The sequence below is a fragment of the Argentina silus genome (assembly GCF_951799395.1).
Source record: "Argentina silus genome assembly, chromosome: 10".
NCBI classification, from domain to species: Eukaryota; Metazoa; Chordata; class Actinopteri; order Argentiniformes; family Argentinidae; genus Argentina; species Argentina silus.
In genome coordinates, this window is record NC_139664.1 from 5,676,530 (window position 1) to 5,692,430 (window position 15,901).

The 15,901-nt window shown below is 42.8% G+C and overlaps 1 protein-coding gene across 1 annotated transcript in view; it reads left to right on the plus strand.

Moving 5' to 3' along the window:
• Positions 1–206: 206 nt before the first annotated feature.
• Positions 207–15,901, plus strand: part of thrap3a (thyroid hormone receptor associated protein 3a) — a gene marked incomplete at its 3' end in the record, with an annotated part of 16,646 nt that continues 951 nt past the window's right edge. The window contains exons 1-10 of the mRNA XM_083678605.1: positions 207–316; positions 7,242–7,393; positions 10,065–10,964; positions 11,536–12,276; positions 12,647–12,819; positions 13,516–13,627; positions 13,942–14,026; positions 14,911–15,092; positions 15,278–15,461; positions 15,672–15,815. Coding sequence (XP_083534731.1) covers positions 7,272–7,393; positions 10,065–10,964; positions 11,536–12,276; positions 12,647–12,819; positions 13,516–13,627; positions 13,942–14,026; positions 14,911–15,092; positions 15,278–15,461; positions 15,672–15,815 — 2,643 coding nt within the window. The 5' untranslated portion in view covers positions 207–316; positions 7,242–7,271. The remainder of the gene's footprint in view (positions 317–7,241; positions 7,394–10,064; positions 10,965–11,535; positions 12,277–12,646; positions 12,820–13,515; positions 13,628–13,941; positions 14,027–14,910; positions 15,093–15,277; positions 15,462–15,671; positions 15,816–15,901) is intronic.

Here is a 15,901-nt window from a genome sequence, read left to right on the forward strand (position 1 = left end):
AATGGACTGTAAACAACGCCTTGCCAACACCTGCGTGATCAAGAGACACCTCTCTTTGTCACTCTCTTTGTCAACTACTGACTTCTAGTTTGCCTACTCTCACATCTGCTCATGAAGTAAACATTGTCACCATTTCCTTGAGGTTTCCTGTTTTGAATTAATCAAATGAGCTCTCAGTTGGCACGGATGCTTTTGAGGACTATTTACTGAAATACATGTCATCCATGTAAATATATTAGATATTTCCTGCATTCATGAATGCATGTCTTTGCAATGCAATTTTCCCCCCAAAGAAACTACAAATATCTAAAACAAGGTAAGGACTCACTTGTAATCCACTTACTGTAACCTCAGACTTATTTTTTTCTTACACACTTTTTCTAACACAATTTTTCTCTTGACTCTTTTTTCTCGTGTTTTTCCCATATTCAACTACCACCTGGCAGGACATGATGAAAACATACAAAAGCAGGACACAAAGACAATAGCAAGAAGTTTGTTTATGTGACTTCGGTATATATTCTTTACCCACTTTTAGGCTGTGCTGCATCTTGAGCTAAAAGCTCTTGTTATGAATGTAAGAGTCAAACTTCCCTTTTTTTAGTTTTTTACTGTCGGTACTCTTTGGGGTTGCTCTTATCACGGGACAGCTGTTATCACTGTACATACAGTTGAAGTCGGAGGTTTACATACACCTTAGCCAAATACATTTAAACTCAGTTTCTCACAATTCCTGACATTTAATCCTAGTAACCATTCCCTGTCTTAGGTCAGTTAGGATCCCTACTATATTTTAAGAATGTGAAATGTCAGAATAATAGTAGAGAGAATTATTTATTTCAGCTTTTATTTCTTTCATCACATTCCCAGTGGGTCAGAAGTTTACATACACTTAGTTAGTATTTGGTATTGGTGTTGGATTCATCCAATCTCATATCCTGGAATGAAATCCATGATTGTTTTTGCGGATACTGCAATTTTAATTAAATGGGCTCAATACAGCTGTTAAACAGATCTTGTGTTGCCTTCTCTCCATTAGTTCGATTCAGCCTAACAGAGTACAAATATTTGCTTTGCAAATAGAAAGCTTAAGGCAATGTAACCCCTGCCCCTGAACTGTCAGGGTATCCGGTTGGTCCAAAGACAGCTCTAGATAAATGAATGTGTTGAGCACCTATGGCAGATATTGGAAACTGACTGCAGGGTTCATGACCCAACTGTCACCTCTAAGCTGCAAGGCAAATTCTAAATCAAATTTGATATCTCCTGCCCGTGTGTCACATGAGTCCAACCCATTGGTCCGAACAGAACAATGCAATACTGTAGCAAAATAAATGGCTGCTGATATGGAACATCCCTCACGTCATATATTAATAAATTGAGCCGCATTCATTAGGTCTGCGTCTGGCTACAGTACATTCCTGTATGGATCCCGCTGCTCATGACATTTCCGCGGGTGCATTGTCACAGTAGCGATATGAAAATCATTACAATACCTTGCAACAATTGTAACTGTGTAGCACTGCCGCTCTAGATGTAAACATTGTATCTATACACTACGCTCCTTTAAAACCATTGGAAGCGCACCACTGTCAACCCCAAAACGTCTTGGACAGAGAAAAACGAGGAAGGAAATTTGACCTCCTGCATGAACCAAGCAGTCACACCCCTTGCTCCGCCGCGAATCCCCCAGTGTAGTCGTAGCAGTAGTAGCAGTGTCACTGTCTACTACATCAGTGGTATGCTGTTGCCTGCTGACCGCACTGCTATTGCGACCTCACATAATTTCTCTTCTTTGAATTCATTCCTCGTAAGCAGTGTCACATTTCAACTGCGCTACTAATGTGACACGAATATAAAACGATAATAAAACATTATAAAAGGCTTGGTCAAACGTCATTGCTGCACATTTTTCGATGTTCTCGGAGGCAAAATGCTCCTCAGGTTAGTAGCTCAGCTGGCCTGATTGTTCGGATTGCGACCTATCATCGAAACAATTTCGTTGACAGTGACAGCAGCGGAGTCCTCCAGCCGGCGTCCAAAAGAGCGAGGGTCCGGACCCACAAGAGGCGCGTGCAATTACCGACATTTCCCGTGGTAAGTCTACCCCAGCATTGGTTATCACAGATTATATCGTGATTTACATTGAATACATCTTTGCTGTGTTATTGTATTATATGGCATAAACATGTTGGCTAAACCTCGAGCCAAATATCCTGCCATGTCTGGTATGGTTTTATGATAATGTTTTCGAAGCTACTGGAAGCCAACATAGTTATGGCATTTTGTATTGATAGATTTGCTATATGGGGCTTTTTTTTGTCAACGATTTCAGTTTTTTTTTCTTAGGAATTGCTGTGTGCAAATACACTCCCAATGTATATTTCCCCATTCTCATTGCGGAATTAATACGACATGATCCTGTTGCGGTATGTGGAAAGATCCTGTTTTTTATTTACTCACTATACAAACAGATACCTGTTCAAATGTACGCAGGTGATAGGAAGGGTGCGACTGCATTCCAAGGCAGTAGCTAGCACGTCATGGACTTCACAACACATCTGTACTTTACTTTCACTTTTGTTTACCAAGCAGTACTTTCCTTTTTCTTGTTGTGGGGTACCTTCAAAAAGAACAGACCTTGTTCTCTTGTGAACCTGGTTGGTAAGAAGCCTCCAGTTGATGCTCACAGCTCCCTTGTCACTGGTGGTCTTTAGTGTCTGGGTGTTCACAGGATTCATGCTATTCAAACAGATATTATGAGAAATGGTGGAGTTCACCGTAGTTCAGTTGTCACTGACAAGAAACACAAGATATCTATAGCTTTAGCCTGCTTTTTCCTCAAGAGTAACTCTCTGAAGGTATATGCAAGACTCATAACATATTTCATACTACGTTGCATGATCTCCCCACTTTGCTGAAAAAAAGAAAGATACAGGAGCTTGCCAATTGCCATGCTGTTCACAGCTGACCAAAATAGAGAGGACCTTTAGCTGATGAGTCCCTCTTGATCACAGCAGAGCCCCACAAACGCAGTGTTGGCAGAAAGTTGAGACGCATATACTCACCATTTGAGGATGCCTCAGTAAATGGTCCACGTCTTTTTAGGACAAGACAGTTGAAAACCTACAGGTTTACTGTCCACAGCTTTATATCAGCATTCAGTTCAAATAAGGACTGATTATGATCTTGGAAGCTCTTAGAGAGGAACAAACAATGATTATACCAAACACTGAGCCTACTCCTTGGGGAGCAGATCACACAGAAGAACTATGGTTGCGCTAGATCTTACAATGAACTTGAAGACACACATAGAGACTTTCAGTGCATAGGTTTTCTCATAGCTTTTTTTCATTCACTGAGACAAGATTGTTGGCTGAGTTGTTATGATCCTTGTTGGTTATTGCATAGTCTACGTCAGTAGTTATTTTGCAGTTTGTTCTGCTGTGTTTGAAGATGCAATGTCATTAAAGAGCTCTTCTCATTCTACTGTACAGTATAGAAGCCAAGGAAGAAGAAGGCCTACAGTATATCAAGTGACGAACAGGCCTTATTGTCTGAGGTAGCTAGAACCAGTTGCTTCTCTGTTGATGCTCAAACAACATTATGAAAGGAAGCCACACAATTTATCTTGACTCCACCAGCATTGGCAGTGGCTTGGCAATCCATTAACTGCCTTGATAGGGCACTGTCTTGAGGGAGAACTCAACAATGGCCACATTTTAGTTCCATTTTGGTAACTAAAGATGATGTCACTGACAGTTGCTGTGGCTTTTCCGAAGGGGGGATGTTGTCTCAGTGGTCCATATAGATAGCAAATGTGATTCCAGCTGCCACTGAGGCATCTCAGCCTCAATGGTAGAGCAGTTGATTGAGCGGAGTGTGTCTGTTTATACTCTTGCTGCTGTACTGTATCAAGTTGCTGACTATTGTCCACAGCCACCTCTTCCCTTAAATGAAATAAACAGGTGATGTGGTTTGAGCAGCTGTCAATCTGCTCCAGGGACCTCTATGTGTGCGTGTCTCTCTCTCTCTGTGTGTGTGTGTGTGTGTGAGTGTGTGAGTGTGAGTGTGTGTGTGAGTGTGTGAGTGTGTGTGTGTGTGTGTGTGTGTGTGTGTGTGTGTGTGTGTGTGTGTGTGTGTGTGTGTGTGAGTGTGAGTGTGTGTGTGAGTGTGTGTGTGTGTGTGAGTGTGTGTGTGTGCCTGCGTGCATGCATGCTGTGCTAAGTGAGCGTGAGTATGAGGGGTGCATGTGCGTGTGTGTTTTAGGGACGTGGGGGGTGCATGATTAGAGGACGTGCTTTTCACAGTCTTTTTTAGATGTTAAAATCCTAGTGATTAGGCTGTGGTCCACACTGCACAGCAGAGACAGCTGCCTCTGGTTATCAATTTGGGACCTGGTCAACGTGCCCTGAAATGGATCCCACCATCCCCTTTTACCCACACTTATTGCTTATTGCAGAAAGGGCTGCCCTTGTCCTTTCTGTTCGCTTCGTACGATAAACCAGTCATAGACATTTAAGTGGAGCATCCTCACATATAATAGAATAATGTAATCATAGTACAGTAGTAACTTGGTGGATGACCTCCAGCTTTAGGCCCGGTTTTGTTTATGGTTTCCTGTGACAGGCATTTGAAAGCTTTCAGAAAGGTTCATTCTCATCCATGTGAAACTTGGGGAAAGAACCCAGAACAGATGTTATTCTTTGTTTGTATGTTTCAGTTTTCGGTATTATATGAAACTATACAGATTCAAACAGGAGATCTTATCCTTTTAATTCACATCATAGCCCAGACCCGGTCTTCTGTATGCAGAAAATATTTGCATAGTTTGCTAATATTGTCATAACGTCTCTTGACCAGGGTTTTTGTTTTCTTTCCTTTTCCAAATGTGGGCACGGGCTACCTCTTAATGGTAGTCATGAAATGTGCTCGCTAAGCAAAAAAAGTCTGTATTCAGGAAATTATACACTTGAAGCCAGAAACAACAAGCGCCTGCAATGAAGAAAAGCGGTAGCTTCATAGAGGAGGGATCCATTTTAACAGTCACAAAAATAGTAGCTGGTATGGGACCACCATGTGCTGCTGCACAATGTCGGTGCAATGTTTTTGAAGTCCACCCAATGTTTAGTCTGCAATTTCCTCCTCACAACGTCCCCACAGATGCTTCTCAAAATGAAAACTCAATTATTTGATCCCCTGCATTTAGGCTAAAGATCATATGGCATATAGAGTGTCCATAGACTGCAAAAGGATCTAGATGCCTCATCTGCTGGATCATATGATTAATTCTTGGGATATATACTCATACATCCCCAGAGGAATCATGTTTAAACCCTTCATGGGGCAAGAAACATGTTAAGATGCATGGCATTGATTGTGAAATTCTAGATTGATAGACATGTCTGCCCCTTGCAGTGCATTAAGCTTAAATAGCAGAGCTATTATATCACCTCCCATGAACCAATCCACATGCTGGTCAGACTCTTGTAACCTTATTTACCCTATAGATCCGAACCAAGCTGAACAGTACTGGGCTGGCCTGCTTACGCATCCACCATAGTTGCCATAACAGTGCTGGAAAGGACACTGTGAAAGGCACATATCTGAGTGAGCATACTGGAGTATGGTTCAGGTTGGATCTGCAGCGTGTAAAGCCTAACGATATTCCAATATCCACAGTGCCGCCAACACAATGTAAGGTTGAGTCGTAAAAGAGGTTTAGCCTATAGACCATCCTAACCAAATTGAATCTTCCGGGGATGGTGCAAGATTATAATCCAATATGGCTCTCATCAAAGATAAGCCTATGTTATCAACATACAGAACAAGATGAGTTTTTCTGAGTATCATGAGGTTAGTTAATTTTTTATGGATCATTAAAATAATGCACACATTATTGATATTCGAGCGGATCTAGAGTGACAATCTCTCCTTCGCCCGCAAAGGCAGCACCAGTTGTCCGGTGGGTCTTGTAAATTTCTCTTGTAAATTTGTGCGATGGTGTAAAACGTCTGCACAATCGTCGCCTGTCATCGTCTTTTACAATACATTTCATTTAGCTTGAGACTATTTTGTGTTGTGTATAAAAGTGTAATATAAATCAATGATATCTTTTATTAGTCTAATTCTTCGGTCATCTCATTTCTAAAGCCATCTCTGTCTCCTCTTATTTCTCCCTCCCTATTCCTGTCGCTTGCTATCCTCTGTCTCTCTCTCTTTCCCATACCTTTGCAAATAGCCTAGTTCTAAACTCGCCCGCAAATTAGCTTTCTTGTAGTGGTGAGCATGTGAATGATTAATAAGGTGTGATGGTGCAATAGACCACACTCTTTCATATTTGGGGAAAGCTGGCATCTATTTTTTAAGATGGCTACAGGGCTTTTTCTCTCGGGATTACAAATATTACCATCGACCATACAGTAATTGGGCCAGCTGCCAGTACAATAATTATGGACAATGTGACAGGCTAGAGTAATCTAAGGTGATTGATCATTGTTTTCCGACTCAGAGTTTGGCTATAATGTATGTATGGAGTATGGATGGAGCCTACATTGCCAAAGAGCCTAGTTAGCATTTTTCCCATAACAGTATGGTCTATCTTTAGTGGCTGAACTCTTTAGGTGACTCAATGTTTGTGTTGGGTCAATACATGTGGGAAGGTTCCAGATGAATCAGACTAATATGAAATCTCCACCTTTAAAATCAAACTGGTTACTGTACGTTTTATGCACCTGAAGAGTGCTCTATTGACAGATTGCATTTTTCCAACAGATTTTTAGCAGCAATATTAAATGCCTGGCCTTTTTAAACTTAGAGCTACTTCACTGCAATATTTGCACAGAGGTTTTTCTGAAGTATGCTGTGTCTCCTGGATGTTTTGTTGTCATGGTTCACAGCTCTTTATCTTAATTCCCCGCCATCTTGGCAGTGACTGTATAGAATCAATCAGCTTCTAGCCTTGAGCCTTCTGCTTCTAGTTTGCTAACTTGACATTTTGGTCAAGGATATTTAACCATTTGTCTTTTTATTGTGTTTAGTTACAGCCATTTACAGCCAGAAATTATTTTGTAATCAAATCTTAAAGTGGGTTTTCCCTGTGGGCCTACTGTTGGCATCATTGAAGAACATCAATGTTTTTGTACGGTTTCAGATGTAGATCCGTATTTAAACTTTATTAAATGTGACCAAATGTTATATTTGAGTAGATGGTTACTGACCCTCATCTGTTTGTCTGACAGGCTGTTGTCTGAAAGAGGTTGTCTGCAGTGATGTCCAAGACAACGAAATCCGCCTCTAAGTCTCGGTCCCGTTCAAAGTCCAGATCCAGATCTCACTCCCTTTCCCGCTCCAGAAGCAGCTCCCGGTCCCGCTCCAGGAAGCGTCGCTACAGGTACATGTAGTTCACAATCTCAAACCTATTTCCATTAAGGGGAGACATTAGCACATTGCTATGACATTGCTCAAATATTTCACCTTCTCTGAATTACATTGAATTTTTTTTATTTTTTATTATTTTATTTTTTTTAACTTTTAAAACGGTTTTCCAGAGGTATGATAGAAAGGATATTTTCTTACAAACACAACAGTTCTGTTGTGGCTATGTTGGCTATTTCTGTCTTGCATTCTTGTGAATGGAAAGCAATAAACGCTCCGCACATTCTAAACATCGCTCTGCCAGAATTGACAAATTGAAACAAGATAAGGGTCGCTAACAGAGTCCTGACAGGTATTCTACAAGTAGATAGTAAGAAACACTTCTCTGACCCAACTAAGGTCATGTGACAGGTGTTACAAACATAGATGACCTCCAACGGTTATGAATGGACCTCTCTGAACGGTATATATGGACCTCCATTCATGACACGTTCCATGTATACCGTGTACCTTTGCTGTTGCACACTTACTGTTGGCCTAGCCTATGCTGTACCAGTTCCATTCCTGTAAATCAGAACTTATTGTGGAATATGTATTTGTTTAGCATGCATTTTCTCTGCTCTGCTGTATATTTTGAGTTAATATGCAAATGGTAAAAATCTAAGATCAGCTTGATTATTGAGCTTTGTCAGCAAAATTTGCCTCCTGTTTCATTGCGTAATGAAACAGTTGTTATTTCCTGCTCCACAACCATGTCTTTCCTGTGCTTTGTGAGGAGTTAGCGCTCAGATTAACTGGCAGAGTCATAGCTGCATTATAGTGGATATGGGTCTTACCCAAGGTCTGGAGCACTTTATCCAGAGGAAATTGATGTGTGTTAGAAAGTGCTCGGCAACTGGGATGGCACTTGGCTTACTGAGATCTGGTACTTACAGTAGGTTACTGTACTGAATTCTGAATTCTTTGCATCACTATGTTATAGGCATTCCTCAGTGTTACATGAAAATCATTTAGCCTAGGTATTTGACTAGTTTCTTGCACGTAGCCTAATGGAAATTCTTCGGCAGTGGGGTCATCTGTCGGATGCAGAGTTGTCAATTTGCAAGGGAAAGTGAAGTTTCAGTGTGACACCAATCCTGCTGCTGACAGAATTGTTTTGTGGAGATTATTTAACAGACACGGCAGCTCTTTTCCTGGGAGTGGCACTGCGTTGCATGTGACCAAAGCATGGCCATAAGCACTGTGGGACATAAAAGGAGAAACGTCTTGAACTTGACAGTCTGTACAGAGTTGTACAGGCCTATTAATGTTTATGTGTGAAATTGAGCCCCGTCGCCATCCAAGATAACATGCACACACACATTGACATTTTTACACATTCACATCTTATATCAAGATAAAAAACCCAATTAGATTTATTTTAGACGACAGCATTCGCCCATCGCCTAGTCCTCAATCAAAAGCACTGCGTGTACCAGGGGAATTCAATTGAAGTTTAAAAAAGAGATTTGTTTTGGTCTACATTTTCAGTAGAATGATTTGTGTATAATGTATATCAGGTACTGTAATATCAGGCTATTTCATTCATCAATATTGTAATTTTAGCTTATGGTAGGTAAATCCCTGTGTCGTCGGCTGGTGAATCGCTCCTTTTAGCCGAGGTTTCTGGGCAGGCTGGCCAGCCTGTGTAATTGGCAAGCTAAGCCGCCCCTTTTACTCCGAAGGATTAGAGTAGAAATTTTTCCCATATGGCCCATGTGACCGCCTCTTTCCACTAATGCTCGGCATAAGAGATGCAGAGTCTCCAGCCCTCGATGTGAGTGTGCAATGCTGCTCAGCGCGCTGCCTTCTTTGCTCACTCTTTATTCCAATGAAAAAACGCACTGGGTGAGTACTACAGGGCTTTGTTAGGCTTTTGAAAGGTTTGAAGACGGGTTTTGATCTACATTGCTGGATGGTCCTGTCAAGTATTTAGATTTTGTATTGATTTTGTGTGCTTTTAGTCTAAAATTATATAATTTGGGCTTTCTATAAATCGATTTCTATAAACATTGACAAATGTGGTCTTCTCATTGCTTTTTGTGCCGTATTGAATTTTGTTTGCATATAAATGTAGACTGCAAATCAGTTAAGCAGTTATTAAGCAGTTAAGAAGGTTATTAATTATTACATCGTACTGACACAGTACTTGAATATTCCCAGGATAGTTAAGACATCTCTCCACTTTAGTGAAATGTTTTACTGAAGGTTAGTTCAGAGGGAGCATCTGTGTCAATTAAAGCTTAACTAATAGACAAGTCCGTCGATTGTTTAAAAACTGAAGACGCTGGCCAAGAGTCTCTGACGAAGACCTCTGTTGCTCATTATGCTTTATCTCCCACGGTGCTCTAGAGCCACCATGTGGACTGGGTTGATCTTACAGCTTTTTCCCTTGCCAACCATCATTATGAAATGTCTGGTTTTCTCCATTGCTCCACTGTGTACCCCTCTCATCACAGCGGTTAAATTGCCCTGCATTTGGTTATTTTTAGTCTTGAGAATTGTAGCCTAGTTGTGTACTTCTTTCCCCCAAAGCACTTTTTTTTTTCTGCTAATGAGACTTGTTCAGGGGAAGGTGTAATCAGTCGTCTCCCTCTCTCCCTTTCCCTTCCTCCCTCTCTTTTTCTCTCTCTGTCTCTCTTTCAAAGCTCTAGGTCTCGCTCTCGCTCCAGATCCCATTCTCCACCCCACAACAGGGAGAGGAATTACCCCAGGGAGTATCAAAACAACCGCGAGTTCCGGGGCTACAACCGAGGCTTCCGGAGGCCCTACTACTACAGAGGCCGAGGGCGGGGCTATTTCCCACGGGGGCGCTACCAGCGGGGTGGGGGAGGCGGCTACAACAACAACTACCGCCCCAACAACTGGCAGAACTACAGACAGCACCCACAGCAACAACAGCAGCAGCAGCAGCAGCAGCAGCAGCAGCAGCCGCAGCAACACCACCCTCACAGCCCCAGGCGGGGGCGCTCTCGTACCCCCAAAAAGCGCTCAGGAAGCCCTCGTTCCCATAGCCACTCCCGCCACTCAGACCGCTCTTCCTCACCCCGATCAAGGCGCTCCCGCCATTCTTCCTCCACTTCTCGCTCTTCCTCTCCCAGGCGCGGGTCGGCCTCTGGGTCGGCAAAGCAGAACTCCAAGGATGTGAAAGAGGAGCGCTTGGCCTCCAAGGAGGTCTTAAAGGGAGAAGGAAATGGGGAGCCTATGGAGCTTACAGGAGGGTCTGCAGTGGCTGATGAGGGCAACAGGGGTGAGAAGCCCTCTGGTAACTGGCAGGGCCTGAAGGACTACAGCACCAGCCCTAAGAGGACCAGTCCTCAGGTGCGCTCAGCTGTTATTGTTGGTCAAGGCACCCAGTCTAGCCCCTCCCCCAAAAACACTGATACCACTGGCAATGGTGCTCCTTCCTGGCAGACTGTGGGCAGCTCACCTTCAACCAAAAGCCCCTCTCAGAAAAGCCCCACACCTGTGTTCTCTGGCTTTGGGTTTTTCTCAAAAGAGGACAACCTGGCTGGAGATAATGCAGCAATCTCCACAGCATTTAAAAAGTAAGATGGATATTATATGTGATCATAATTTGATGAGGTATTATTGAAATAATCACCCTGGGGGTGCACACAGAGTATAGGACATGTTGTCCTTTCAGTGAATGCTTAATTTCTTTTGCATGTACTTTATGATGTTTCTTTCCCATTCCTTTATATACCACAACCACATAGAATAATTTGTCCCTGGTATTTTTCCTTGGCCCTAAGCCCTTTGGGAACTGGTAGCCATAGCAAGTTCAAACTGGATTTTGTAAGATGAGAAGGCATTAAGGGCACTTGGGAGTTTTTGGATGTGTGTGTTTTCTTGGCCAGTCAACACTGCACTAACCATGACAGATCCCTTATGACATTATGTCTTAAAATGGCAGATGTTTTGCTGCCTCTCTCCTGTTGTGTTTGAAACTGTATTTTTCTGAATAAGATCATTACTCACACCATTACTTTCATAGGTCAGGAGGACATACTGTAGTTCTGTATCATAGGTCGTATTAGAGTAATAATACCGGTGGATACTCTTCTGAATCTAACCCTAACCCATTTAACACAGCTATCTGTCTTTACCTTTGCTTAGGTTCTTGGAGGAACACAATAATAAGAAAAAGCAGTCTGGCTGGGAGAATGGCAGAGACATGGAAGCTAATGGTGGGGAGGTGGAGCGAGAGAAAGGGAATGGCAAATCCTCCTCAGACACTGGGTGTGGCTATGGGGCATCAAAAGGGACAAACCACAATGATAAGGGGGAAAAGGAGAAGTACAAGTACAGGGAGGACTTTGAGGGCAATGTGTCCTTAGCCAGCTTTCTGAAAGCCCCCCCTTTCATTTGTGGGGATGATGAGGAAGAGGTTGAGGAGACGATACCCAAACCCCATCCTAAGGTGCTCCGCAAAGAGTGGGGCATGGAGGACGAGGCTCCCAAAGCGAAGAGTAAGGTCACCCTCTCTGCCCGTGAGCTATTCGAGGAGCGCTTTGGCAAGTGGGAGGATCTGGCCTACTTACAGACAGCCAAAGACGATGACCTTGACGCCATGGCGGAGGAGATCTACCGTAGCCGAAAGAAGGAGAAGGCGGCAGCCATTGCCGCCGCGCTGGCCAAGAGGGACATCGAAGGCATGTTCAGGAACCTCTCCCCAGACAAAGTTAGCAAAGGCAGGAGAAAAGCTACCTGCAGCCCATCCCCCTCACCACCACCAAGGAGAAACTCTGACAGAGAGATGTTCATGGTCAGGGGGGAGGACTCTCCTCCAAAGGCCTCTGGGAAAAGAGGAGCGGAGTTCGGTATCAGAATGGATTCCCTCAGGGATGACATGGCAAGGTGAGCACCATGCACATTGGGCATACAGGTACAGACAGAGACAGTGTTTTATTGCCTTGGATAGATTTCATTAACTATTAGTCAGTAGTCATGAATCATGAGACACACTCCATGGATTTGGCTCAAGCCTAGACTCATGTTTCAAATGGCATTTACAGTACTGTAGGGTGATAATTCTATATAGTATAAAGCTCTATCAAAATGCATGAAGGATGTGTGCGAATAGAATTGAGACCAATTAAACAACCATTTTGATTGGTCTTGTGATAAAGTTTGCATTCTACGTGTTTTTTGTTTGTTCTCGCCAAACTGTAAAAACAAAAAGGGCATAAAACACAATGTTGTTGTTTTTGTTTTGTCCCTTACCTAGCTCCTCTGGTGCTTTGGCTGGTGAGCGACTGTTGTCTCGGGATCTTGTGCATCCTTCAAAAAAGGAGCAGGAGTTTCGCTCAATCTTCCAGCATATTCAGGCCACCCAGTTACCCAGGAGTCCTTCAGAGCTGTTTGCACAGCACATTGTCACCATCGTCCATCACATTAAAGGTGACCCTCTCCACCGACTAGGCTCATCCTGATTACAGGTGCCAGTTGAGACCAAGGTGTATATGATGTGTATATCCTGAAAGTGTATATGGCTATGGTGGGGCAGTCCCACTCTCGTATATGTTGTACGTTTTTACTGGAGAGAGACATTAGAGACAGACTGGTATGAGAAAGGCGGATATGTCAGCAGGGCATGGGCCAGATTCTAACCTATGCCAACATGGGCATATGAGTGCACTGTAGGCCATGGTGCTAGACCACTGGACACCCCAGGCCACACTTTTTTTTTTTTTTTTCTGACATGGCATACTAAACCATTTAGCTTGGCCTTGTCATGTTTTTTCTGAAAACATATTTTCTTTTATTTGTCTGGGGATCATTATGGGAAAATGCATATACTGGAGCAATATTTCAGTCACAAATGTATTCAATTTAGTTTTGAGTTTTCCAGCTTTTTCTTTTTTTTTCATTGCGATCAATGAAAACCCTTTCATGGTCATTACAGCTTTGTATGATCATATGTGGCCAATGAAGTCAAATTGAAATATAACCTTTGATGGAGTAACTGAACAATTGTTTTAATGGGCTCAAGTTGAAATGCAGCATTGACTTGAAAGTAAAGGGGAGATGGCATTTGAACAGAAAGTACAGTAATATCTCTTGTGTAACTCAAGGCGTGGTTTCTCTTGATTACAGCACAGCACTTTCCATCCCCTGAAATGACTTTAAATGAGCGATTCGCCATGTACCAAAGAAGAGCTGCAGAAAAGGAAACGATGAAGCAAAGAAAGAGCCCAGAAATACACAGGTAGAGTCGCCTGTTGAGTGACCCTCTCACCCTCAGTGTGCTGTGGCTTTACCTCTCGTTTTATCACAGGTTTCAGGTGTTCTTTTTACCCTTTGTTGTTCAGTAGGACACAGGTATGGCTGTCTTGTTTGTAATACAGTAATATACTGGAATAGATTGTCAGGTGTGCAGTCTGAAGTTGGCCTTAGACTCGTCATTTCGTTCCTTATCTGAAAAGTACAGACTACTGCCTTCCATACAGTGCTGTACGTTATGGCACCTGAACTCTGACAACCTCAAAACCACCTGTTCTAACGTGCATTTCTCCCTTGCAGGAGAATTGATGTTTCTCCCAGTGCTTTTAAGAAACACTCTCATCTGTTTGAGGGGATGAAAAGCTCCGGCGATGGCAGTTACAAGGTGAAGGAACATTTTGAAATATGAAGTATATTGGAAAACAGACAAACAACAGCGAGCGAGTGAGCCAGCCAGCCAGCCGCCTTTAGACTGCATTCTCTCTCTAAGCCTGTGCTTTTCTTTGAAGGGAGATGCATAAAGTCTAAAAAAGCAAATGCAAAACAAGGCACATTCAGTTTGTTGTGTGTTATATACCCCCCTCCACGTACGATGATTTGGTTATACTGTGGGTACAAGCCTGCCCAAGGCCAATGAGTTGAAAAACATGAGGGGTCAGAAATGGAAGCGGCCAATTGCTCCTGTGTCCAAGCCGTTCAAAGGACTCTAAACAAATGTCATAGTAAGTATTCTTCTTCAACAAATAAGCGAAAAAAAAAAAATTAAAAGTAAGATCTGTTATACTTTGCTAATACAGCATGTCGGGCCCATTTTGCCATTTGTTGATAACTCTTCGAGTTGTTTCATGGGTCTGAGTCTTACTTGTACAGTAGATTTTTGCGTAAGGAAACGGTATTGAACTCGCTTCAAATCGAAAAATGGTGGCAACCTTAAATGAGAGGGGATTATAACAGCGTGAAAGTGAATTCATGCAAATTACGACATGAAACCTACGCATGTGTCTGGTCATGAGGTTCAACTCTGTTTTATGAACACCTGGAAAACTAATTTCCAAATGGTCTGTTTTCACCAATGCCAGTCAAAGTGAAAAGCCAGTCAAACTACCAAAGTGCCCAATAAACTGGCTGTTCCCAGAGTTTGTTGATATTACACTTTTCCCAGCCCCTCTCATCCTGTCTATACAAACAAGCTTGACAGCAGACTGACAGCATCCCCATGCTAACCCCAAGCCTGTCTACGTCGTTCTGTTTTGTTTTTTACCTGCACAGGACGATGGTAAAAAAATGAAGGGCGACTCAATGGACCTTCGGTTGGATATAGAGCGCCGTAAAAAATACTCCACCCGGGACAGAGATTGTAAACGGCATGGGAGTAGAGATTCAGGAGACTCCCCAGAGTCTAGCAGGGAGAGATCAACTGAGAAATCCTCCAAGCATCACAAGAAGACAAAGTATGTTAAACTGCACTTATAAATTCTCACAATTGCTTTTTTCGTTCAAACTGTATGAAATTGTCTAGAGTAACACTTCTCCACATATGCTCAAGGTCTTACAAGACAAGTAAGGGAGACATACGTACTGCATGTGAGTAGTTTTAAACTGACCTGTAAAGGGGCTCTGTCCCCTCTACCTCCAGGAAAAACAAGAAGAAGCGCTCTCACTCTCAGTCCTCCTCTTCCTCTTCATCGTCCCAATCTCACAAGGGAGGGGACTACCCCCATGAGGAACCAGAGAACAAAGAGGAGGGCTTTAACAAGGCCCGACTGGGGCCACGAGATTATGGCGGTTCTATGGAGAGGGGCCGGGGTCGTGGAGGATTTGTAAGTGTAATCATGGTCATAGTCATACAGTACAGTATGTACAGTACTCCCAAAGACCTTCCTGTATGCTCCAAAAGCTGTTGAGGCATTACTTTTTGCTTGATATCGAACTTACATATTACTCCACTGTAATCTCTGGACGTGTCTTTTACTTTCAATGATTTTTTATTCATGTCAAAGTGGATTGTTTGTGTCTGACTCTTATTGCAGCAATTTAAAATAAGAGGAAGGGGCTGGAACAGGGGAAATTACCAGGGAAACAACGGTAACAGTAACCCACCTAACATACCAGTGCACCCCAAGAATGAGGACTGGGACCCCGAGTTCACCCCCAAGAGCAGAAAATACTACTTGGTAGGTTTGTACCCCTTGTCTTTATTAATCACAACTTACATTTCAGTCAAATTAATCCATTGAAAATATTATTCATGATCCTGTGT